This window comes from Lepidochelys olivacea (assembly GCF_965140295.1).
Source record: "Lepidochelys olivacea isolate rLepOli2 genome assembly, chromosome: 2".
NCBI classification, from domain to species: Eukaryota; Metazoa; Chordata; order Testudines; family Cheloniidae; genus Lepidochelys; species Lepidochelys olivacea.
Genome location: NC_140412.1, coordinates 154,880,530 through 154,903,930, shown reverse-complemented (window position 1 = coordinate 154,903,930; position 23,401 = coordinate 154,880,530). Strand labels below are relative to the sequence as shown.

The following is a 23,401-nucleotide window of genomic DNA, read 5'->3' as shown; positions in this document are numbered from 1 at the left end:
TTCCTTTCATAGAATATCAGGGTTGGAAGGGACCTCAGGAGGTCATCTAGTCCAACCCCCTGCTCAAAGCAGGATCAATACCCAACTAAATCATCCCAGCCAGGGATTTGTCAAGCCTGACCTTAAAAATATCTAAGGAAGAAGATTCCACCACCTCCCTTGTTTCATGAAGAGTGAAAGTGAAAATCTCATTAATTAAAATATATGTTTAAAAACAAAAATTAATGCAATAGAAACAAAACAAAATGATTGTTGAACTTTTTGTTCCTGTTAACTTCAGATGCTGGCAGTTGGACGAGTTGTGTCACCAAAAATGTAGGAAAGGCCCTTAGGAAAGACCAACATCTGATGTCAAAACAATTATATTTTTGGTCTCTCTTCTCAAATCTTTTGTGACAAACGTCAATTATCAGAAAAAAATCCCTTATGTTTAAAAAATATTTCATAGCGTGCGCTAGGAGAGTTTTCCATTTCTTTAAACAGTACCTCTATGATGCTCTTTGGAAAACCTGCACAATTGGTATTACTGTATATGTGAATTTGACTATGTTGATTTTTGCAGAGGCCCTGGTGTGGAAGACATTCCTCCCTGGGAAGCAAGTGATAGATTACAAGTCTTCCAAGCCAAGTTTGATGAACTGTGGAGAAAGTATATCACTTTTTCTGGTGGGGAAGAATTATTTGGTCTTTCTGTCACAGGTAATGATGCCACAGTTGGAGTTCAAAACGTCACAAAAGAAATGTCAAGCAAATAATTTTAGCCAAGTGTTTGTGTGGTTGCTCTCCGGCTGGCAGCTTTGTCCATTAAGGTTTGGGTCTTAGTTGTACAAAGGGCTAATCAGATATTGTCACAGGGATATCATCTCAACATTTGCTTTTGTAATCTGGAAGTCTAAACAAATAGCTGGAGAAATTAAAAGGTTATGGATTTTAATTAACTCTATTATAGGCATCTCCAACAAATCTGTGGCAACTTAGGACCTCAATATGACAACAAAATAGACCTCAGGTACTTCTGCTTCAAAAGCACGAACTAAAATCAAAGGAAAATGATAGCGGTTGCAGCAGTTTGTATCCAATACCAAACTGGTCCCCTGTTGCCCAAGGGCTGGAGGTGACATATGTAAAGGTATTTAGGCACTTAAAGATGCAAATAGGTACCTACTGGGGTTTTCAAAAGTGCCTAGGTGCTTTTGAAATCCCACTAAGCGCCTATCTGCAACTTTAGGTGCCCAAATACCTTTACAAATCTGGCCCTGGGTTACTGCAAAGGTGACTTCCTCCGGTGCACAAAGAGGCATTGTGACACACCTGAAGATCTGGGTCAACATCCTCAAAGGAATCTTTTATTTGCAGTTAGAGATGATTTAGACAACCCTGTGCAGAAATGAGTTTAACCATAGATTCTACCTGACATAAAGAAGAAAGCTTTTTTGAGAAATGGAGCTCTGAAGGAGAGGCAACATGACAAATTCTTGTTAGTATAAGGGTATGTCTGCACTGCAATTAAACAAACACAGCTGGCCTGTGTCAGCTGACTCATGCTTGCAGGACTTAAGTTACTGGGCTGTTTAATTGCTGTGTAGATGATTGGGCTTGTCTGTGTGGTCCCAGAGCATGGGCTCTGGCCTGAGCCCAAACATCTTCACAGCAACTAAACAGCCTCTTAGCCCAAGTCCCGTGAACCTGAATCAGCTGACAGAGGCCAGACCTGGGTGTTGAATTGCAGTGTAGACATACCCATAGAGACTGCATCTAGGAAACAGTGTGCATGCTATTGAAGATTGGAAAGGCATCTTGCACGTAGAACCTGAGCTTCTGTCTCTGTTACGCTTTGGTGACACTTTTAGAGTAGATTGTCTTATCAGTCCAGTATTAATGAATTGAAATAAAAATTTGTTGAATTGAGTGTGGTACTAAGGTGTCTGTGGTCCCTGTGTGAGTGGGCATGGTTAATATGAGTACATGGTTAATATGAGTATGTGTGAGTGTAGGCCTAGAGGCTGACAGAGGTGATGAGGGCAAGGTCATTAAAAACAACAGGGGGTAGGGTTAGAAATAAGGGACAGTGAGCTCTGACAGGAAGGGATAGGGCTACAGAAAATTATGTCAGGGATAGGTTCTCTGGGAGATGGGGTCCAGCAAGGCTCTGGACCAAAGTGGGGACGTTGACACCTTATCCGTAATGCTGTAAATCCTGATAGTGATACTGGTAAATGCTTTCAGTGTCAGCTTCGTTGTAGTAAAATATGTTCCTTGTCTAGAGTAAAGTGCCTTCCCCAACAAATGCTTTGGTTTAAATTAAAGTTATGACCAAAATGTAATAAACACCTTATTTTGTAAATATTCAATTTAGTGCTTTCCCTATGAGACATCAGAAATATATATACATACCTATCCTCTTTTTGGTGGTTCATGGTGTGAAAGCTTTTCCATTACAAGGACATCTGTATTTTACTATGCCACAATTTCATAGGAGGAGGGGGTCATTTTAATAATAATGTGCAATACAAAGTCTAGCTATTAACAATAAGTAATAAATTAATTTGTTGCTCTGTTTAAAATGTAGATCCTTTACTGAGGCATTAAGTAAGCAGGTCGAGGGATCTCTAGGAAGTTGGCATTTTGTCATAAGATGAATCTTTTTAATAATTTCCTCCCAAAACTGTTTCATTTCTGGACACAACCACCTTTCCCTGCAACCTTCCAACAGAGCGCCTCCCTAGTAGCAAAAATGTGATGGATCTCAACTGAACTCCAATGCCATCTAGACAGTAATTTATAAACATTTTCATTATGAACTACACTAATTAAAAATGTTTATCCCCTTTCCCATATAGAGACCCACTCATCCATACCCATTTCTTTGTCCTAATCCCTCACCCATCTTTTCATCTAGGTTATTATCAACATTGTTTTCAATCAAAATTGTTCAGTTTCAGAGTAGCAGCCACGTTATCCGCAAAAAGAAGAGGAGTACTTGTGGCACCTTAGAGACTAACAAATTTGTGAATGAAAAGTGTGTATATCTTAGGATTTAAACCATTTGTTCCAGCTTGCTCCTGGGTCAACTCCTCAAATGTTATTAAAAGTCTATATAGAGCAACCTCATTGGTGTTCAGAAATTTGGTCACCTTTTTTTTTTTAGCAAACTCAGAGGAGACGGGCTTTCCATGGAGCAAGCCAGAATCTTTAGTCAGGTTCTTTGATTATTAACCTGATCCTGAGTAAGTAATGTACAATGAACAAGGCTAAGTTTTTGTCACTTTTATGTTTAATAAAAGTCATGGACAGGTCACAAGCAATAAACAAAAATTCACAGAAACCCATGATCTGTCTCTGACTTTCACTAAAAATATCCCTGACAAAAGAGAGAGGCAGGTTCAGCTCTCACTGCTGCTGGGGCTCCTGGGTCCCTCACTGCTGTGGCAGCTGCAGGATCTGCAAGTGGATGATACCCAGCGCGGCTGGGCAGCTGCGGGGGCGGGGCTGGCTGGGAGCTCCAGCCCCAGGGCAGAAAATGTCATGGAGGTCAGTGGAAGTCATGGATTCTGTGACCTCCGTCACAATCGTAGCATTAACAATGAAGTATGCTAACATTTTATTGTAACTTTGACAAAACAAAAAAAAAAAAAAAAAAGAAAGGAAGAAATGTGCCTGCAAATGGCAAGTCTGACATTTCTAAATTTTAACAATATATTTAGCTAGGGATCCCCAAAGCACTGTGATAAAATGAGTGATTTTTTAAAAAAATTGGGGCATTTCTAAATGCTTCTAACTTTTAACATATTTTATAGGATCACTTTAAATGTTAATATTAAATCTGTATCTCTTTTGTAACTGGTGCAAAAGAAGTAACTGGTGCATTTGGGAAGAAAATATTTTAGTTTTAATATGAAATCGGTAGACTAAGTCTCCACTTTAGCTGCCTTCTTCAACACAAATTTAAGTACAAAGTCATGAGCTGTATCTCCATAATATGGCTAGGTTTATGATATAAAGAAGTGGTCATACACTGGCTGGAAACTGAGTAATTACTGTGGGCCAGACACTTGCTCAATGGGACTGTTTTTGGGACTATTTGAGGAGTATTCACTACTCAGTGTGAATAATGGTGTCAAAACCTGACCCTTTATGTTTATTAAAACTTCATTTTAAAAAGGCACAGATTATATTTTTCTGAAATAGTTTGAATCTAGTAGATAATAACAATTTGCTTCTTTTAAAATTTGGAACAGAATATCCAGAACTACAAAAAATAAAACGGGAGCTTACACTGCTTCAGAAACTTTATGGTCTTTACAATTCAGTTAATGCTAATATCAGTGGATACTATGAAATATTTTGGAGTGACTTGGACATTGAAAAAATTAACAGTGAGCTTCTGGATTTTCAAAACAGGTAAATGATTTAGTATACGTTGAAATGCATCAAAATTCTTCTCTCCCATCTTTCATTCATGAGAGCTGATCCTTTAGGGAATTTTTTCAGCATGCTTATATATTTCTAACTTTGGCCTTATCTAATATCCAAGAGGCAGAAATTTCAGGCAGAAGGAGGCAGAAAAAACAACACAGGTGCTGCATGAATATAAATACATTGAACACAATAAGGTGATAAGTAACAATCAGCATGGATTGTCAAGAACAAATAGTGTCAAACCAACCTGATAGCTTTCTTTGACAGGGTAACAAGCCTTGTGGATGGGGAGAAGTGGTAGATGTGATATATCTTGATTTTGATATGGTCTCACATGACCTTTTCATAAACAAACTAGGGAAATGTAACCTAGATGGAGCTACTATAAGGTGGGTGCATAATTGGTTGGAAAACTGTTATCTGTGGTTCATAGTTAAGTTGGAAGGGCATATTGAGTGAGGGTCCTGCAGGGATCAATTCTGGGTTTGGTTCTGTTCAGTATCTTCACCAATGATTTAGATTATGGCACAGAGAGTACACTTATAACGTTTGCGAATGATACCCAACTGGGAAGGGTTGCAAGTGTTTTGGAGGATAGGATTAAAATTCAAATGATCTGGACAAACTGGAGAAATGGTCTGCAGTAAATAGGATGAAATTCAATAAGGACAAATGCAAAGTACTCCACTTAGGAAGGAACGATCAGCTGCACACATACAAAATGGGAAATGACTGCCTAGATGGAGTACTGCGGAAAGGGATATGGGCGCCACATTGATGTGGACAAATTGGACAATGTCCAGAGAAGAGAAACAAAAATGATTAAAAGTCTAGAAAACATGATCTTTGAGGGAAGATTGAAAAAATTGGGTTTGTTTAAGACTGAGAGGGGACATGATAAGTTTTCAAGTACATAAAAGGTTGTTGAAGGAGGAGAGAGGTAAATTGTTCTCCTTGACTTCTGAGGATAGGACAAGAAGCAGTGTGCTTAAATTGCAGCAAGGGAGGTTTAGATTGGCGTGACAGGGTCCAGACTCCCCACCGCCAGCGCCTCCCGCTAGTTGCTCCAGGAATTAGCTCTGTCCAGTCATGGAGCACCATCTGTGTGTGGTGTCTTGCCCATCATCTGCTCTGCTGCCTTGGGAGCTGCGTTGCTCCCCGCCCGGCGGTGTCCTCTTCAGGACACTGCCCTCCAGCAGTGCCCACTACTCCAGTCTCACTCCCTTCTGGGTGGGGGGTGTTAACAGCAGACTTTGGGACTTGCACCTGCCTCAGTGGCCAACCACAACCCAAAATCTAGCCCTTCAGCTCAGGGGCAAGTTGCAGTCTTTATGGGCCACCGTCTTCCATGGTCAGGTGCAGTATAAGGGGGGAAAGGGGGGACCCGGCCCACCGGATACTCTTGAGTCCCAACCCAGGGACCCTCTAGCAGCAGCCTCTTTCTTCCCTCCTTCGTTCCCTTCTTGTCTGCCTATTCTTTCCTGGGCCACTTCCCCTTTGGCCTCATGCACCTTCTTGGCCCTTGGTAGCAAGGTCTGCAGCCTCGCAGGTAATGGGGCTGGAGCTCTCTCCTGCTCCCCAGAGCCTGCCCAGCACTGCTCTGTCCAAGGTGCTGGCTCCTTGCTTCAGGAGCCTGTCCTTCTCCCTCGCTAGTCAGGGAGAGACTCCCTTCTTCTCTGCTAGGCAGTCTTTACATAGGGCCTCGCCCAGCCCTGATTGGCTGCCTCTTCCTTTCCCTGATTGGCCCTCCACAGGCCTTTATTGATTGGCTGCCAGTCTGTGCAGCCTCAAAAGGCCTGTTCCAGCCCTTTTCTCAGGGGGTGGGGCGACTGCCCGATCACAGTTGGACATTAGGAAAAACTTCTTTATTGTCAGAGTGGTTGAGCACTGGAATAAATTGCCCAGGGAGGTTGTGGAATCTCCATCATTCAAGATTTTTAAGAGTAGGTTAGACAAACACCTATCAGGAATGGTATAGATAATACTTAGTTCTACCATGAGTAGAGGGGACTGGACTAGATGACCTCTTGAGGTCCCTTCCAGTTCTGAGAGTCTATGATTTTGTAATTGGGTCCTTCATTCGCAACCAAAATCTTTGAGCTTTTTAGGCAGAATTCTGTCAAGTGACTATCAATTTCTATACCTTCAGTTTTCCATTTTCTTTTATAGGAACCAAAGCCTTTCCCCTCTGTTGAGATTGAGTAGCCAGGCTTGGTTCATAGGGATTCTTTGTGAGAGCTCAGAGGAGAAATATTTCCCACAGTCCATGGAACACAGTAGAGCCATGAAGTGAAATCCTGACCCCACCGAAGTCAATGGGGATTTTGCCATTGACATCAGTAGGTCCAAGATTTCATCGAGGGAGTGGCCACAACTGAATCTATAAGACTGCAATAACCCCTAGCACTCCTCCTCTGCAATATCTGGATCAATGGTTGGTGACTACAGCTACTGGAAGATCCACTAGATTTTCTCCTGCTTCTCCTCTGACCCATACCTGTTCTAACTCAAAATCCTGGTGTACAGTGGTATGGGCAGAGTTGCCAAAGAACTGAGATCTATGACAGTAAATGTGCGGACCCTATGTACAGGCTTCAGATATTCTGTTCCCCCATCGTCACAGCAGGGATTATGGCCCTGTAATGGGGTCGGACTCTTGCTGGTTGGTTAGGGAATTAGCTCTTTCAGCAGCATGCCTTCGCTAGTGGTGTCTTGCCCTCCGTTACTTTCTTGGTTTCCACTGTCCTCACAGTCGGACCCATGTCACTCCCAGACCGCGGCATCCACTTCTGGACACTACCCTCCGATGGCTCACTGCAGTCCTCAGTCTAGTCCCTTCATCCAAGGGCAAACTGCAGTCTGGCTTAGCCACTCTCACCACTGGCAAGTGGCGGTTAAAGGGGTACCCAGGCCTGCCTGCTACTCTGGGCCCTGACCCAGGGACCCTTTAGTGGCAGCCACTTACTGCCCTCCTACAACTCTCCTCCACTGCCTGCTTCCCCATAGCCCCAGCACCTTTTCTGCCCATTTGTGGCCCCAGTCTGGCAGTGGTCAACCTAGAGCTCTCCCGGCCTCTGCTGACCCTGCCCACCACTGCTCTGTCTTAGATGCTTCTCTAAGAGCCAGTTCTTCTTCCTTTGCTGTCCAGGGAAAGATTGTGCTCCTCTCTGCCCTGCAACCTTCTTATAGGGCCCAGCCTGGCCCCGATAGGCTGCTTTCAAGCCTTCTTCTGATTGGCTGGGTTCTGCGCAACCGCTCCAAGGGCTGCTGTTGACCCTTTACCAGCCAGTGGGGGGCAGCTGCCCCGTGACAGGTCCATAGTATGTTTTGCTGTTTATGGGATTATAAAATGTATAGCATAACCAAATTATGCACAGGGCGCCTGATAAGCTAATGAAAGTGTTGCTCAAAACAGAAGGAGTTTTGTCTCAATCACCTAGTGGAAAAAAAATCATAGTCTTGTCTCTTTCTGGTCCCCTTCGGTCTTCGTCCACTCCTCTGTACCAGTCTTTTCTTGACCCCTTTACATACTAGGCCTGATCCTTTTCCCACTGAGGTTGATCAAAGCAGAATCATGCCCGAGATCAGTACTGTACATGGAAGAGCCTGTTCTTCTGCAGCTCCTGTCCTCTGCTTGTATCTCACTGCTTTATCAACAGTCTGGGACAGATTCTGATCTCAGTTTTAGTGTAACTCCAGAATAACTTAACTGAAGTCACTGGTATTATTCAGGATTTAAGTAGATACAATTCAGATCAGAATCTGACCATCTGTCTCATCTTAAATCTCCGAAAACATAGCCTGAGGAAAGCATGTCTTTGCTCAGGCTTCCAGTGAATATGACATCTGGGGCATTTAGCCAGTTTGGCCAGGGCTGTGTCTGTACTCGCTTTGAAGTTGAGTGATGAATCTGCTCTTTTTATGTGAGTACCTTTCTCGGACCTGAAGAAGAGCTCTGTGTAAGCTCAAAAGCATGTCTCTTTCACCAGCAGAAGTTAGTCCAATAAAAGATACTACCTCACCCACCTTGTCTCTAATATCTTGGGCCCAACACTGCTACAGCTACACTGCAAACACCTTTAATATGGAAAAGTTAAGTGATCCGGCTTTAAGTCATGCAAAGTATGTCCAAATATCAGAGTGATGGGGACCCTGTAAAATAACAAGGCAAAATCATTTGGACTGAAACTGGACTGTTTTTCTGCTCAAAAACCCATCCGTTTGCCCTCCAACTTTGAGGTCTCATATTGCTTGGAAAAATTGATATCTTTTGTGCATGTTTGCAAAAATGGGTCTATTTGTAAATTAATAATTAAGGCCATGATCCTGTGAAAACTTTAACACTTGCATACTTTACACATGTGAGTAACCTCCTTGAAGTCAGTGGACTATTCAAATATATAAAGCTACAGATACATGCTAAAATCTTTGCAGGATTGGGGCCTACATTTTGAGGAGGGAGGAAGAGAAACAATTTTCAAGTAGTTTTTCATTACCTTAAATTTTTTTCATACAGGTCAATGTCACAGTTCAGGGCAACTGCACCTCTATTTCCCCTCAGTGCTCCAGCAAGGGCACCCATGCTTAGGCTTCCAACTCCCCAGCTGTGGCCTCTCTTGGGTGGAGACACACATCCCTCTCTCTTCTGACCAGGGTATTTCCAGGCTGGACAGTTGCCTGCCTTCACTGTGTAATTCACAGCACAGGCAGTCTGCCCAAACAGACCTGCTTACTTTCTCTTCGGAGATGGATAACAGTGTAATTGCTACACATATAAGATACCACACAGGTCTTTCAAAGCAAGGCTACTTTATTTTTAAGGTAAAAAAACATTGCAGAGAAAACATAAAAAACAATAAAAGAACCTACATGCATGCTAATAAGCTTACTAGGCAGCACCCCATCGTAACGGTTTCTTTGTGATCACACATTTGTCAGAGCTTCATCTCAGAATGAGCCCACAGTCTTTCTAATCCCCTCCACAGATCAGGGGTCCTATCTATTTGTGGGATCGGGAAGAAGGTCCTGAGTCAGCCTAAACTCAAGCTTTTTATCCAAAAGTCTTTTCTTTGTCTGTTTGCCTCTGGAGAATCCAGTTTGAACTAGTATATCTGCACCTCTCTAAAGGGCCTTGAATGGCTGATCACTAAGGCCTGGTCTACACTGCGGGGGGGAGGGGAGTGTCGCTCTAAGTTACGCAATTTCAGCTACGTGAATAACATAGCTGAAGTCGACATACTTAGATCTACTTACCGCTGTGTCTTCACTGTGGTAAGTCGATGGCTGACACTCCCCCGTCGACTCCGCCTATGCTTCTCGCTTTGGTGGAGTATCGGAGTTGATAGGAGAGTGCTCGGCAGTCGATTTATCATGCCTAAACTAGAGATGCGATAAATTGAACCCCACTGGATCAATGGCTGACCATCGATCCTGCCCATAATGTAGACATGCCCTGAGGAAGTTCATCCCCCTTTGCTATACAATTCCAGAGTTGCACATTCACAATTTCATTTTGAATACAATGTACCACAACAGTGTTAACTCTAATTCAATGAGGTTTAATTTAACTCAGTAAAACTTATCTTAATTCCATAAGATTTTTTCAGTATATTGTGGGATGTTTTCACTCTGTCGCACTCAGGTGTTTTATTTACAGTCTTTTTTGTCCACAAATTGAAAGGTGAGATGATGATAACAGTTATAAAAGAACATGAATGATGTGTGTGTCAAATCTGATATTCCATTCTCTTTTTAGAATTCGTAAATTGCCTAAGGCTCTGAAGGAATGGCAAGCTTTTCACGACCTAAAAAAGAAGATTGATGATTTTGCTGAGAGTTGTCCTTTGCTTGAAATGATGGCAAACAAAGTTAGTTCAATATGGTACTTTAAAGATAAGATTAACTTGATGATCAAAATAATGTTATGTGTATAAGATGCTTTCAACCTTTCATTTTTAAAAGATTAAAGCAACTGTATGCATGGTAACATCTGATTAGGATTAGTTACAGACAACTAAAGACAAAATACTTCACAGCTTGACTAGATGAATGGTAATTCTTTTAATGGAATGAAGATTGAGACATTTCCCGATATTGAACTGTTTCAGTGGAAAATTGCATAATAATTTCCCCCCTAAAAATAATACTGATTTTAAAATGTTATTGTACTCTAATGCCTGTGGACTTTTCTAGGCAATGATGCCAAGACACTGGGAAAGAATTGCACAAGTAACTGGCCATAAGTTTGATGTCGTCTCTGAAAGTTTCTCTCTGAAGAACATAATGGATGCCTCATTGTTAAAATATAAGGAAGATATTGAGGTACACATTCTTCTTCTGTTGGCATTAAAGGCTAGCTTTGTGATCTGGGATTCTGCACTTTCAGAGTCGTCCATTCATACGTAGCTTAATAGTGCAAACAAATTTAACTTCGCTTGTTTAGTTCATTTGGAGAATGGAATTTGGCAGCTAGTTGTAGCTGAAATGGTTAGCTCACTTCCTTTGATCATGGAGCAATAGAAAAGTGGTTGGATGGATTAAAGCTAACACTTCTAAAGAATTCTTTCTTCTTATTGTTTGTAAGGCTAATTTGAACTCTGGTTTTAGATGCTACTTATTGTAATTTTGTTTGCCTCTAGTCTCATGCAGGAGTAAGAGAAATTGGTCATTATAGGCCTAATCCTGTAAGGTGATGAGCAACCTCCACTCCCACTGAACTCTGTGAGAGTGGAGGGTGCTTGGCACTTTGCAGGATTGGGTGTTAGATTAATATATTGAGGGTGATTTGGGAGAATATTAAAGAAGAGCAAGAAATCCACTATTTCACAGGACCAAAAGAGGCTGGCAAACAAGTAGTCTTTTGTGATGTGCACCCAGTACAAATCTATTGCTTCTGTGTTTACTGGGCACGGTCACCCAGCAAATATGTTAGATTTACAAGGCCTGATAATTTTTGGAAGAGCAGAAGGATGGCAAAAAGGAGAAAAAAAACTTTTAAACTTAAATTATATTGTGAGCTTGTCAGCCAAGAGATTAGCCCTTTAAACACTATGGACTAAGTTGTCTTATTCTACATGTGTCAAGGTTCCTGCCCCACTCTGAACTCTAGGGCACAGATGGGGGGACCTGCATGAAAGACCCCCTAAGCTTATTCTTACCAGCTTAAGTTAAATACTTCCCCAAGGTACAAACTTTTTGCCTTGTCCTTGAATCCTATGCTGCCACCACCAAGCGTGTTAAACAAAGAACAGGGAAAGAGCCCACTTGGAGACGTCTTCCCCCAAAATATCCCCCCAAGCCCTACACCCCCTTTCCTGGGGAAGACTTGATAAAAATCCTCACCAATTTGTACAGGTGTACACAGACCCAAACACTTGGATCTTAAGAACAAGGAAAAAGCAATCAGGTTCTTAAAAGAAGAATTTTAATTAAAGAAAAGGTAAGAGAATCACCTCTGTAAAATCAGGATGGTAAATACCTTACAGGGTAATTAGATTCAAAACATATAGAATCCCTCTAGGCAAAACCTTAAGTTACAAAAAGACACAAAAACAGGAATATACATTCCATTCAGCACAGCGTATTTTACCATCCATTAAACAAAAGGAAATCTAACGCATTTCTAGCTAGATTACTTACTAACTTTACAGAAGTTCTGAGTCTGCCTTCCTGATCTGTTCCCGGCAAAAGCATCACACAGACAGACAGACCCTTTGTTTCCCCCCTCCTCATTTGAAAGTATCTTGTCTCCTCATTGGTCATTTTGGTCAGGTGCCAGCGAGGCTCTCTTAGCTTCTTAACCCTTATTAGGTGAAAGCGTTTTGCCTCTGGCCAGGAGGGATTTTATAGCACTGTATACAGAATGGTGGTTACCCTTCCCTTTATTTTTATGACAACATGGAAGGAGAAAAACTAAGTCAAACACTCTGTATGGATGCTTTCTACAGGAGGCAGGATTATTTAGCTTTGTGGAAGGATCAGGGACATCACCCTGCAGTCATGGGGCTTCGTGGAATCTATGATGGTTGGTAGCCGAACTTGGTGGATCTTGGGTGATCCACACAGAGTGTCTGCTCCACTCCCCTCTGACAACATGGGCATTTTAGTAACTGTGATGCCACTGGTGCCTGCAAGGGGCAACAGAAGCTGCAGATATGAAGGTAATGTTGCTGTAAACTGTCACAAGGTTTTCTTCTAGAAGATCTAGCAGAACAGCTCTATCCTCCTTCAGAGAGCCATGTCCTCAAGCTTCTGTCAAACCCAAGATACACAGTGTTCACACAGATACACAATTTTCACATGGAGGGGCTTATGTGGAGACAGACTCTCCCCTCTTTCTAAGATTTACTGGTTAATTTCACATCAGTAATGTAAATTCCCACCCATCCCCAGCACAGAATGCAGAGGTTTAGTTCATGTACAGATACAAATTCTGCCTTCAGTTGCACTTGTAAAAGTCCAATTAAGTCACTGAAGTGTGACTAGCTAAGTGTAACTGATGACAAAATTTGGCCCATAGAACAGGTGAAGCATATTCCAGTCTTACAATATAGTCATTTTGATCCATTTTAATTTATAATTCTGAGCATATACAATTCCCTTTGAACTGTGAATTTGGCCCATGAGTTTTAATTGTTTTGATAAGTAGATATTACATTATCTTCAGTGTAATAAAACATAATAACTTGATATTACTTAGGATATCTGCATCAGTGCTGTTAAAGAAAAGGATATTGAAGCAAAACTGAAACATGTCATCAATGAGTGGAGTACTCATGTCTTTACATTTGGCCAGTTCAAAACCAGAGGAGAATTGCTTCTGAAAGGCTCAGATACTTCTGAGAAGATAGCTCTGATGGAGGATAGTCTCATGATTTTGGGATCCCTCATGAGCAACAGGTACAAAAATTAACAAAAAAATATATTGTATAAATATAATAAGTACAAATAAAATACCATAATCTTTTTTTTTACTCATGTTCATATAACAGGTACAATGCACCATTCAAGCCCACGATCCAACAGTGGGTCCAGAAATTGGCCAATACCACAGAAATAATTGAAAATTGGATTACTGTACAAAACCTCTGGATTTACCTTGAAGCTGTTTTTGTTGGTGGAGACATTGCAAAACAGCTGCCTCAGGTCTGTTGATTTATAATAGCAATATATGAAGGCACACTATAGACAGCCAAACCACAGTACCTTTTAAATAAAAGTTAGTCTATACTGTGGAAGTCTAATTATACCATACTTTACTCAGGAAAAATTACCACAGATAACTTCAGAGGGAGCTTTTCCAGAGTGAGGTCTGCAGGGTTGGACTCTTAGGGCCTGATTCAAACCTACAAGAGCAAGACACTTTAAAGTTAAGGCTGAAATGCGTACCTCAATTCACTTTGTATTATTAAGATATTATAGCACATATTGGTGGAGAGGTAAATTCTGGCTAATGCTGTGATAATGCTGTCAAGGTTCCTCCCCCACTCTGAACGCTAGGGTACAGATGTGGGGACCTGCATGAAAACCTCCTAAGCTTATCTTTACCAGCTTAGGTCAAAACTTCCCCAAGGTACAAAATATTTCACCCTTTGTCCTTGGATTGTCCGCTACCACCACCAAACAAATACTGGTTAGTGGGGAAGAGCTGTTTGGAAACGTCTTTCCCCCCAAATACTTCCCAAAACCTTGCACCCCACTTCCTGGACAAGGTTTGGTAAAAAGCCTCACCAATTTGCATAGGTGACCACAGACCCAAACCCTTGGATCTGAGAACAATGAAAAAGCATTCAGTTTTCTTACAAGAAGACTTTTAATAGAAATAGGAGTAAATAGAAGTAAAGAAATCCCCTCTGTAAAATCAGGATGGTAGATACCTTACAGGGTAATTAGATTCAAAACATAGAGAATCCCTCTAGGCAAAACCTTAAGTTACAAAAAAGATACACAGACAGAAATAGTTATTCTATTGAGCATAATTCTTTTCTCAGCCATTTAAAGAAATCATAATCTAACACATACCTAGCTAGATTACTTACTAAAAGTTCTAAGACTCCATTCCTGGTCTATCCCCAACAAAAGCAGCATACAGACAGACAGAGACCCTTTGTTTCTCTCCCTCCTCCCAGCTTTTGAAAGTATCTTGTCTCCTCATTGGTCATTTTGGTCAGGTGCCAGTGAGGTTACCTTTAGCTTCTTAACCCTTTACAGGTGAGAGGAGTTTTCCTCTGGCCAGGAGGGATTTTAAAGGGGTTTACCCTTCCCTCTATATTTATGACAAATGCAATCCCTTATTCTGCCTACACTAGCCCTTATACACCTCATTTATGCATTCAATACTGTTAAGAGTTGCAATAACTTTTGCAAGGGGCTGTGCATAGGGACATTGCTAGGCCTGGGCAGCCACGTATATGTATATACATATGTGGATCTTGCTCACTTTTCACCAGTCCATGTCCTGTTATGTCTTTCTGTGATGTCAGTTGTAGAGAACCTAAAGACTGACCTCTCTCTGATTTTCTGGGTGAGGCAGAATCAGAGCAATAAACTTCCATTGCATGCTTCTGCTGGCAGGTTTACGTGTGTCAGCCAGTCAGAATTTGGCACGTGGCATGTAGGATCACCTACTGCTTAAAGATGTCAGAAATATATAATTTAATAAAAACAAGAATATTCTACACTATTCCATTTATTTCAGGCCAAAGACATTATAATTAAATATCTACAGTTTCCATTTTCCATAACCCAGAACATTTTGTTCTGTGATTAGCTAAAGCCTTCTTAGTTGTTAATTAAGATTATAATAAATTGCCTCTTAGGTCCTACAGTATATTTATAGGATAACTTTCATTAGGGAGGCAATAAGTGGTTTTTGCAGATGACTAAACACCACAGCAATGCTTATGAATTTGATAATTGCAGAAGCCACTTATTGTAAGTATACTGCATGAATGTTATTCCCATTGTGCAATAAGAAGAATAAAAGAAAATCACACAATAAAGCTCAGAAAAATAGTTTTTTTCTTGCCTTTTGAGGATTTGAAAATTCAGCTTCATTCACTTTCAACACTTTGTGGATGGATCATAGAATCATAGGACTGGAAGGGACATCAAGAGGTCATCTAATCCCGTTCCCTGCACTGATGACAGGACTAAGTATTGTCTAGAACTCTAGATCATCCCTTGAATCTTACCCAAATAATTGTTTAACATTGGAGCAGCATGTCAGTAATTGTTTTCAGGAGTGGCCTGTGTGGAAAAGCAATGATGTAAATGGAAACAGAGTCGTAGTGTCGGTAATGTTTTGTCTTTTTTAGAGGAGGGTGCTATTTGACTTTTCTGCTGAGAGGTTGATTGAAGTCCTATTGTATAGCCACTTTAGTGCTGCCTAGTACCAGGTGACATAAGGCAAAAGGCACTGCTGCCCCATCAACCTGATGCATTTCTGTGGCTCTACCAGTGTTACAAAGGCACTCTAAAAACATTCACGCACTGTACTCTTCAACAGACACGAGCAGCAAAGTGAATATTAAACTATTACCTTGTCTGATTATTATTATTTATTATATTTATTATTGTAGAACCTACAAGACCCAGTCACAGACAAAGACCCTGTTATACTAGGCACTGTACAAACACAGAACAGAAAAGTTTGTCCCTGCCCCACAAAGCTTACAGTCCTAGAATAAGACAAGAGCCAACAGATAGATACTGATGTGGGAGTCCAAGGAAACAATGAGACAATGCGGGCCAGCTTGATAGGCAGTGGTCTCAGCACCAGCAGCCTAACTGTTGAGTTTTTTCTGGACATCACAACAAAGGAGAGTTTTAAGGGGGAATTTGAAGGCAGATAATGAGATAGCTTGGCAGATATTTACGAGGAGTGCTCCCAAGTGTGAGGGACAGCATGGGAGAAAGCACAATGGTACTTGTTTGAAAATATAATAAGTGGACGATGGAGGCTGGCCTCATGGCCCATTTTTTCTTGATATCCACCAATAGAATATGCATAGTGTTGACCATCCAAAGGACGTACTGATTAATAGAATCAGACTCACTTACAGGGTACTTTTATTTTTCAGCATTTTGGGAAGCAGCAGGAATAGCTAATGCATTTGTAATGTGTTTCAGGAAGCCAAGAGGTTTCAGAACATTGATAAATCTTGGCAGAAGATTATTCAGAGAGCTCATGAGACATCAAACATAGTACAGTGCTGTGTTGGAGATGAGACCTTGGCACAGCTACTACCACATTTGCTGGAACAACTGGAAATATGTCAGAAATCATTAACTGGGTACTTGGAAAAGAAACGATTAGTATTTCCAAGATTTTTCTTTGTATCTGATCCTGCACTTCTGGAAATCCTTGGTCAGGCATCAGATTCACACACTATTCAGGTATAAATTATGTAGCAGTAACCCCCTTTATAGCCAGTATTAATAACTGAGTGGAATGATTTCCTTTTGTTACTGAATTGACCTAAGTTTGTTTATTTGTGGAAAGATCCATTTAGCCTTCTAAACTTGCAGGTTTTGATGCAGTTTAAAAATAACATTGTAGATCATTTTATCGGTCATATTTGGCTGATCCGGTGTTTGTTTATTCTAGGCACATTTACTGAGTCTGTTTGACAATGTTAACCGAGTGGGATTTCATGAAAAGAACTATGACCAGATTTTATTATTTGAATCTCAAGAAGGAGAACAAGTCAATATTATTGAGCCTGTTCTAGCTCAGGTAATAGAAGAATATATTACGCTTTTTTCATTCGCTACTTTAAAGCAAATCTGTGTAATAAGGGGCTGGCCTACTTCCATGCAGTACCACAGCATGCTTCCATTTGAGAATATGAAGTAGAGACCCTTCAGGTGCCCAGTACAGGGGCAAAGTGCTTTTGCTCCAGAGGGAGGATGGAAGGGCTTGTATTATTCTGTAGCAACCCTTCTAGTTGTCTCCCCTGCAGCACTGAAGTTCCTAAATCCATCACTCTGCATCTGGAAGAACGGGTCAGGCACAACTGTGAGGATGAGAGAATAGAAAAGTGGGAAATGGGAACATCAGCCCTGGGGAGGAAATGTCTTCTGTGGAGTTTTTGCTGGGTTGGAGCAGTTTACTTTAAAAGTGCTTTTTTTGTCTTCCAGGGTAATGTGGAATTCTGGCTAGGACAGCTGCTGAATGGGGTTAAGAAAACAATACACTCTATCATTAGACAGGCATCTATAGCCATTAGTGATTCAGGATTTAAGCTGTATGACTTTCAGACAACGTTTCCTGCACAAATCGGTCTTCTGGGAATTCAAATGATTTGGACCAGAGATGCAGAGGATGCTCTAAACAGTGCCAAAACAGACAAAAAGGTTGTACTTAGCAAATCCTTGGGGGTTAATTAAAAACATTGTTTAGATCAGTGCACTCTGTGCAAGTTAAAAAAAAAAAGCTAGAAAATGACAAAATAAAAAGGAAGTAACTGGAATGACCCGTTAATTCCTCCATATTGATATGTAGGGTGGTGATACTAACCCACAGTATTAGCACCCTCTCTATATGCTCTTTGCACTACTGCGCTACCTGTCCTGACAACTGGTGACATGGGACCAATCCCCAGCTGGGGTAAATCAGCATACCTTAATGGCAAGACACTGATTTACATAAGCTGAGGGTCTAGCTTATAGGGTTTGTGCACCACCTGCTTCCATCCGCTGTCCATATTGGCACTGATGGAGAGGCACTGCTCAGAACCTCTGATGCTGTGAACTAGTGAGGAAAGGAGTATGACAGGAAGTGATAGAAGGTCAATCCTCACTTGCTTTAAAACTAACTTTAAAACAGTTTCTAATGTTGTGTCCCATCCCCCCATTCTTGTCAGTGGCTACAAGCTTTGGGAGGGAACGATGGGCAGTTTAGGGTGAAGGGCGTGTCATCATCTACTATAATCCCAAAACTGGTTTGGGGGAAGTGAGAGCCACCAGTATAGGGGAATAGCAGTGTCTCTCTTGTGCATGGAGCTGCTTGAGGGGACAGTGCTAGCGTCCTCCCTCTCTTTTGGAGGAAGGGGGAGCATGGGAGCAAGTTTGGTGGAGGATTGGTTCCACCTTATGCCCAGGAAAGATGCTTTCAGCACCATAGATGTTTTTGATAAGTGCCTCTCCTCTGGAACTTATATAGAGGCTTGTGAGAAGGCAACTCAGAGGAGTGCTCAAGGCTTCGTCTACACTACACAGCTTTTAGTGACATGGCTGTGTCACCCCAGCCATGCCGCTAAAAGTCGTTCAGTGTAGCCGCTGTTTGTCGGCTCTTCTGACCACAAAAAACTTCCACCCCCAACGAGCAGGGTTAGCTTGTCAGCAGGAGAGCGCTCCTGCTGACAACGCGCTGTTCACACTGGAACCTGTTGCGGCATAACTTTTGTCTTTCAGGCGGGAATGGGGTTAACACCTCTGAAAGGCAAAAGTTTTGTCATTCAATTGTCAGTGTAGACATAGCCCAAGAGTACTAATACAGCAGCGTAAGGAACATTTGCAGTAGTACCAAGCTAAGAGCTAGTAACACTGTCCTACCAGGAACATAAACACAGGCAAAAGCTAAAGAAAACGGCATACCATATTGTGATGTTACTGGCTAAAATTAAACTAGACAAGTCTCCAGACTAGGGGGGAAATACTTTAAACCCCCATTTTTCTACATCAGACAAAGCCAAAAAAGGGCATGGACCCAGTTTTTGTTCCATTGCAGCTAATTTAACTAGAATCAAACATCACTGGCAAACAAAATTTCTTGTTGGTTTTGTTTGTTTGTTTCCTCCTTTAAAAAAACATTTATTTGTAGTTTTCCTCAGCATATGGAATAGGTCTGGGTCTGCAAATATCCTCAAAAAACCCACAATCCCCAATATGATCATCCCTTCATGTGTTCAAAGCACTCACTGTGGCCTAAGTGCTACAAACTACTCCATCACCCCTGGGCCTGCACAGAATCCCATTTGGAGTTATTGACAGGGGTCCAACTTATCGCCGCAACTGCAGGAGTGGAGCCCCTGTTATAATCGTAAGAAGTCAGACTATTTTATTCCATAGTCTCTTGTAGCAGAAATAAAGGGTCACTTCAGGCACATTTAAATTGTCCCTTACACCAGTTTTCTCCTGTGAAAGCTACCGTGGTATTAAGGACAGAGTCAGAATCCCAGCTTCATGTTTCCCAAAAGTGAACATATTGGTTGGCTGATGTGTATAGTTTAGTAACCAAAGGCTGAAGTCTCATTGCTTAATTGCTTTTGACAAGGACACAATACAAACACTCTACCAGGTAAAGGTGAGGTGTACTATATTAGGCCACTGTCCTGCAATGGAACCTGCTAGCATAGACCCCTCAGCACATGTATCATCCCACTAAAGTCACTGGGGCTCCACAGGGGCTCAGGGAATATGCTCTAGCTACTGCTCTTGATTCAGGATTGCAGCCCCAGTTAATACAAATTGAGGCTGGAGCAAAACGTAACTAAAACAGGGGATATATATTTGTAAATCTCTGCAACTGTTCATCCTCTAGAGATTGAAAGAGCAAAGGGTGTTTGTATTAATATAACTCTGTTCTCTTGCTGTGTGGGAAAGGTCATGCACACAACAAATCAGAAGTTTCTGGACCTTTTAAATGATTTGATTGACGTGACAACACGTAATCTGACAAGGATGGAGCGCACAAAATATGAGACTTTAATCACTATTCATGTACATCAAAAGGATATCTTTGATGATTTGGTGAGGATTTTTTTTAAGAGCTCTCTAATTGAAAAACATTTCAAAATATTTGTTTCACTGCTGTTAGTACTGTCATGCAGTTGCATGCTATCTGGGTTTGTCTTTTCTAACTGCATCTTAAAAGATTTACATTACAAGTATCTTATTTGTTTGCAGTATTGAATTATTTGTGGGTGACAACATAAACATATTCACTAAGAAAAATGTAGATTCCGATCCTGCAAGTAGTTGCATATGGGCAGACTATTGATGGCTGCCTATTGATCTCACTGTGGCTTTCTCCAGGGGCAGCAGTCCAGCCACATGAAACAAATTGCAGGCCTGGGGACTTAAAAACATAGTGTGAATTTTTGGCCCACTGAAGTGATAGTTTTGCCATTGACTTCCGGGGGGCCAGGGCTTCACAACACACAACTTTAGAGTCCAGTCCTGCAAATAGAGCCACACACACAGATCTTTACTCCCTTGTGGAATTCCATTGAAGTCAACAGGACTCCACACAGGTGGAAGGGTGCATGCATGTGGATCAGTTTGCAGAGTAAGACTCATAAACTGTGGGTTTTCCTTTTTAAAATTATTACTGTTTTTCAGCATACAAGAACTGTCTTTGCTAAGGGGAAAGCACTGTTGACCTTACCCTGTGATTCAAAATTTAAGACTTTACATCATTGGAGTTTTCAAAAATATGTTCCCTTTTAGCTTTAGATTGAGCTTTGTGATTTCCAGCCCCTGTCTCCACTTCCTGATTTGAGGCAAGGGCTGCTGGAAGATTAAAGAAGCTGGGTTTCATGTATTTTGAGAAGAGGAGTAAACAATAACTTACACAGATTTACTTTTAAAATTTTAAGTGCATCAAACTTTTCCCTATGGTAGATAATATGAAAGCATGAGACAATGATTAAGAAATTGGAAGCAAAAAAAAAAAAAGGTTGAAGGAAACATCCTGCATACTAAGAGCAGTAATTCAGGGGGATATGTATTGTTTAAATGATTTATATACTGCGCAGAGAGAAATACCAAATGAGTTTCTAAATAAGGAAAGAAAAGTATAAAGAACTAACACTGATAGCTAGAAGTCAAAGTGCCAAGTTCTGTATGATGTCTGAGGCTTTTTCCTGTCCCCATCATTTTTCATTAATTTTTATGAGTATTTTTGAATGTGTATTTCATATCAGTTAATTCAATGTCAAGTATTATTGACGTCTGCTGTATATTAACCCTTCGGAAATTGGTTAATCCTATTGTGTTTTTTCTGACCTGTTGATGGAAATGGAAAGTAGACACTTTAAGATATGTCACTTTCTCTGCTCATATTTTTTATTACAGTATATCACGTCTACACTAATGGTTTTGTGCTTTTGTTACAGGTCCGTATGAATATTAAATCTCCATCTGACTTTGAATGGCAAAAACAATCCAGGTTTTACTTTATTGAAGATGTGGACAAATGCATCATCCAAATCACTGATGTGGAGTTCAGCTACTGCAATGAATACTTAGGCTGTACAGACAGACTCGTTATAACTCCTTTAACTGACAGGTAATCACACTAGGAGTATAGTATCCACTTTGGAGGCAAAATCCTACTCCCAACAACATAAAGGAAAAGCAGGATTTGTCCCCTGATATGCACCAATTACTGTTAACACCAATGGGAGTTACCAAGCTGTACTGAAAGGAAGAAATTCCCTTTCCTTTCCCACCCCCAGATTTATATAACAGTTACTACACTTAGCCACTATACGTTGGGCAGATAACAGTGAAGAAAAATTAATGCTGTTTTCCAATCTGTCTCCAGATGTTATATCACATTGGCTCAGGCTTTGGGAATGAGTATGGGTGGTGCTCCAGCAGGACCCGCAGGTACTGGGAAAACAGAGACAACTAAAGACATGGGCAAATGTCTGGGAAAATACGTTGTTGTCTTTAATTGTTCAGACCAGATGGACTACAGAGGCCTAGGTCGTATTTATAAAGGTAAGACACTGTTCTGTTTATTCATTTTAGCCGTTAAAAGAAAAATGCGTTTCTGTGTGGAGTGGTTTTGTGAGTGAGACTGAAACAATAGAATGATCTATGGTTAGTGAGCTTTGTCTACAGCCAGCAGAAGGATGAAGAAGCGCAGAAGCAACCTGCTTAAGATTAGCTTGATGGAAAAATAAGTAATTGGGGATACAAATAAGAGAGCCGTACTATTCTTCTCACTGCCCTTCTCCACTGCCTGGAGAGCTCTATGCTTTAAACAGTTCCTTCCACAGACTTTGAATTGGATCTCAGTGGCAACTGGTGGATGCACTGAAAGTCACCTAATCTGCACTCTGGTCTATGAACCTGATTCTCATTGCAGTCACTCTGCTGTAAATCAGGGTAATTCCACTGCAGTCAATGTAGGGACACTGCCGTAATAAGTAAGAGTAGAATCAGGCCATGTGCCTCTACATTTAGCATTCTTTCAGTGCCTGTTGAGCCATAGAGATTTATCATGCACTCAGGTGGTGTTCTCCAAGAACCCTAACCTTCCCCATCCCACTCCCCTACACTGCACACCCCAGTGCTGATAGACTGGCAGGAACAATCTCATTTTGGTCTCTTGCAAGGCAGTACAGAACAGTAATGCTACACTGCCCTGTCAGAGAGACTCCTGTAAATAAGAACATTTGCCAGTTCATGAGTGAGTTTTCACACATGTGCTATGGTGTATTTGTTTCTCCATTTTCTATTTGATAACATTACTGTACACAGCTGATGTAGGAAATAATTAATTTCTGAAGGGACTGTGTTCTATCTTCCATCCTCTTCCATCCTTTTCTGTTACCTTCCTTTTCTGTAGTCTCCATTTTCCTTTTAAGCACCAGTTGTGCCTTGTCCTCTCTCCCTCTTGTTCTTTTATATTTCCTTCCCCACTATTCCCATTTTCTCTGTTTTCCTTAACGAATCCTCTCTGCCTGCCATTATCTCTACTGTCTAGGTGTTGATATCTGATTGTTCTTCTTTCCTTCTGTTTCCAAACTGCTTCCCCTTTCTTTCCTTCATCTTTCCTGAATACTTCCTGTTTTGCTCCTCTCCTCCTTTTGCATCCCCATCCTCTCTGCTGTACTTCTCTGCACCTCCACAGCTTCAAGTATGACTCCATTGGGCTTTTCAACCTTTACTGAATTTTCCCACATACTTTTCATTCTCACCCTCATTTCCACCTGCTATTGCATTGAAGTCCCCTTGGATGATTGTG

At 41.2% G+C, this 23,401-nt stretch overlaps 1 protein-coding gene across 1 annotated transcript in view; it reads left to right on the top strand.

The window, feature by feature from the left end:
• The window catches only part of LOC311517041 (dynein axonemal heavy chain 5-like), a 266,786-nt gene that overhangs the window by 92,482 nt on the left and 150,903 nt on the right, over positions 1-23,401 (top strand). Inside the window, exons 31-42 of the mRNA XM_084621560.1 lie at positions 563-699; positions 4,239-4,401; positions 10,175-10,286; positions 10,612-10,740; positions 13,118-13,317; positions 13,410-13,563; positions 16,549-16,815; positions 17,027-17,155; positions 17,560-17,775; positions 20,026-20,172; positions 21,540-21,712; positions 21,971-22,149. Coding sequence (XP_084477686.1) covers positions 563-699; positions 4,239-4,401; positions 10,175-10,286; positions 10,612-10,740; positions 13,118-13,317; positions 13,410-13,563; positions 16,549-16,815; positions 17,027-17,155; positions 17,560-17,775; positions 20,026-20,172; positions 21,540-21,712; positions 21,971-22,149 — 2,006 coding nt within the window. The remainder of the gene's footprint in view (positions 1-562; positions 700-4,238; positions 4,402-10,174; positions 10,287-10,611; positions 10,741-13,117; positions 13,318-13,409; positions 13,564-16,548; positions 16,816-17,026; positions 17,156-17,559; positions 17,776-20,025; positions 20,173-21,539; positions 21,713-21,970; positions 22,150-23,401) is intronic.